Consider the following 2922-nt stretch of genomic DNA (forward strand, 5'->3'; position numbering starts at 1 on the left):
TGTCTATGTCTTTGTGTTTGTGTGTATGTGTGTGTCTTTTTGTTTGTGTGTATGTGTGTGTCTTTGTGTTTGTGTGTATGTGTGTGTCTTTGTGTGTCTTTGTGTGTGTGTCTACTTGTGTGTGTCTTTGTGTGTGTCTACTTGTGTGTGTTTGTGTGTGTCTGTCTATGTGTTTATTTTTGTGTCTCAATGTGTGTGTTTGTATAATTGTATGTTTCTGTGTTTTTGTGTATGTTTCTCTGTTTGTGTGTGTGTCTTTATGGATGTGTATTTATGTGTGTCTGTCTCCGTGTCTGTGTGTGTCTATGTGTGGTTGCTTGTTGTTGTGTGTTTGCGTGTGTGTGTGTATGTGTTTGTGTGTGTATTTGTGATTGCGTGTTTCTACGTGTATATGCGTGTTTGTTTGATTGTTTGTGTCTATGTGTATGGGTGAGTGTGTTTATTTGTGTTTGTGTGTGTGATTCTGTTAGCCTGTGTTTATCTTTGTGTATGTGTGTCTGCTTTTATGTTTTTGTTTGTGTGTATCTTTGTTTGTGTGTATATGTGTTTATGTTAGTGTATGTGTCTGTCTCTCTAATTCTCTGTGTGTTTGTGTTTGTATGTGTGTGTTTATGTTTGTGTGTATTTTTGTGTGATCTTTATTTTTGTGTGTGCACTTTACTTATGTGTGTGTGCTTTATCTGTGTGTGTGTTTTATCTGTGTGTTTGTGTGTGTACTTTATCCGAAAGATGTGATGTAAAATGTCAATAATGCATGTTGCTTATATAGTAAATGATGAATGGTTTTTGAAACAATGTTGTTGTATGTTTTGGTGTGAAGGGTTGATTTGTATGGTAATATTGGATGTATTCATGATTAGAAAGTTATTTTGGCACTTGATGGAATTCCATGGAAAAGTTCCATTGGTTGCGTATGCATCTATATATGGGAGTCCAAGTTTAAAGGTTATCCGGATAATGGTTAAAGGGTTAAGATTAATATGAGATGCTATATCCGGATAATGGTTAAAGGGTTAAGATTAATATGAGATGCTGGTCTAAAAAACAATGTGTTCTTATGATAGTATAAAATTAACCTTATGGATAGAAGATATTCGAATAAGTCTTTTATAATATTTTTTTTTGTAAATCGTGTGTATTTGATAAATGACTTATGACTTGAATTATATGTTATATATATATATATATATATATATATATATATATATATATATATATATATATATATATATAATATCTTTTTGTAAACTAATTTACCTTCGCGTAGTGTGATTTGTGTTAAGATGATTATTATTTTTTGGTGAATTAAAGATATTTCACGAAGAGAGATGACGGAGCAGTTTCTCGATGTAAAAGAAAATTATTGAATTGATCTATGTTTTATTTTAGTGGATGGTCTATTTGCTTATATTATTATATATTTGTAATATTTTGTTTTAGTAAATATAGTTTAAATGTGATGTTATATTAACGATCTTATCTAAATTGAGATATTATTTTGACGATCTTATCTGAATTGACTTTGAAACGAAATCTGCACTTTATATTTATTTTCTGGAACATTTTTCTAAAACTCCAAAAGAATGCTATTTTGTGAAATGTTTCTGGGCCAACCACTTGATAACTACCAATAAGTATATAGGATAAATATCTAACTTGAGGCTTAGAACATGGTGTGTAAATGCTGTAGAAAACTCAAAGTGAGATGAAACAGTGATGATTTCTTCCAAAGTGACATCCAAGTTCTGAATCTCTAATCTTCAGAAGACTGATACACTCCAACTCTACACTTCACATACATATACATATATAAAGGTTTATGCTTTTCTCTTCTACTTTTTCTATGTATACACACACCAGCACCAGCCATACATGGACATGTCATGAACCATCAATGGAAGGCTTAATTACTGTATAAAATAGTACATTATAGAATATAGTGAAGAGAATCAGAACACCAGCTACACTTCCAAGAAATGAGTCTGAAATTTCTAGCTTGTCTTTGTCAATGCGCTGCTCTGTGGGAAGCTTCATTTCTGAAACTGCAGAAGGTTGAATGAAAAATATGCAGGTTGAGAATCAGAAGCCTAACTTAAATTTAAAATTTTTTTCTCATGGGGTCACCGGAAATAATATAATATATATAATCAATCACTGAAAATTCCAAAGCAGAAAAAGAATCATGGATTGAGGATAAAGAAGAAAATAAGTGAGAGAGAGTACTCTTGTTGAGTTTTGAAGCATTGGAGGGTTGTTTTTTACTAGAGAGAGATTGCATTTGTTCGTCAAGCTTTTTGAGTGCTTCTCTGGCTTTTTCTGGCTCTACCTCATATTGCTGTGACTGTGAATCTTCCTTCAGTGATGCACGAACAATCCCAAAACAAGAAGAGGAAGAAAAAGAAGGGTTTGTGATGAACCTCTTGTCCTTGAAAATGTCTCCATTTTTGTGCACAACAAACAGTGACGATGGTGGCGGCTGGTAGAAGCAAAGAAGTTGCATGGATGAAAGCATTTGAAATTGAAAATGGGAAATGGAAATTGAAACTGCTTCTTCACTCACCCCAAATATCTAACACACAACACAACCATTGAAATTGAAGATAATGTTGTGTCTTTTACCTTCGGTGTTCGTGACACCGATGTTTTTTAATATATGTCAGTTTTGTTTGTCACAGAGTGTTTTTTTTTTATAAGGTGAAATGTAATCGGCTAAAATTTTACTAATTCGATGGCATATTAAATTATTTAAATATTTAAATATTAAATAATATTTTTTTAGAGAAAAGTATAATATAGATATTTTAAAATTATAAAATTTACTAGAAAAATATATAAGTCCAACTCAATTCATCTAAAGATATTTTTGTTGGAATGGATAATGAATTTATTCCGATTTAGTCCAATCCAATCTTCCATGTGTAT

The 2922-nt window shown here is 31.7% G+C and overlaps 1 protein-coding gene across 1 annotated transcript; it reads right to left on the reverse strand.

Annotated features, from left to right (window-relative positions):
• Positions 1–1701: 1701 nt before the first annotated feature.
• LOC124834711 (uncharacterized) lies at positions 1702–2597 on the reverse strand. The gene is made up of 2 exons (XM_047309477.2): positions 2224–2597; positions 1702–2042 (listed from the first exon to the last, which is right to left on the reverse strand). The coding sequence occupies exons 1-2, from the start codon at positions 2510–2512 to the stop codon at positions 1882–1884; spliced, it is 450 nt and encodes a 149-aa protein (XP_047165433.1). The 5' UTR covers positions 2513–2597; the 3' UTR covers positions 1702–1881.
• Positions 2598–2922: the final 325 nt, after the last annotated feature.

Source organism: Vigna umbellata, chromosome 5, assembly GCF_029865625.1.
Source record: "Vigna umbellata cultivar VRB3 chromosome 5, Vumbellata_1.0, whole genome shotgun sequence".
Taxonomy (NCBI): domain Eukaryota; kingdom Viridiplantae; phylum Streptophyta; class Magnoliopsida; order Fabales; family Fabaceae; genus Vigna; species Vigna umbellata.

Coding starts and splice junctions, on each gene's coding strand:
- LOC124834711 (XM_047309477.2), bottom strand. CDS start 2,512: ATGCTTTCATCCATGCAACTTCTTTGCTTCTACCAGCCGCCACCATCG. Junction 2,043..2,223: donor TGCTTCAAAACTCAACAAGA/GTACTCTCTCTC, acceptor AACCTTCTGCAG/TTTCAGAAATGAAGCTTCCC.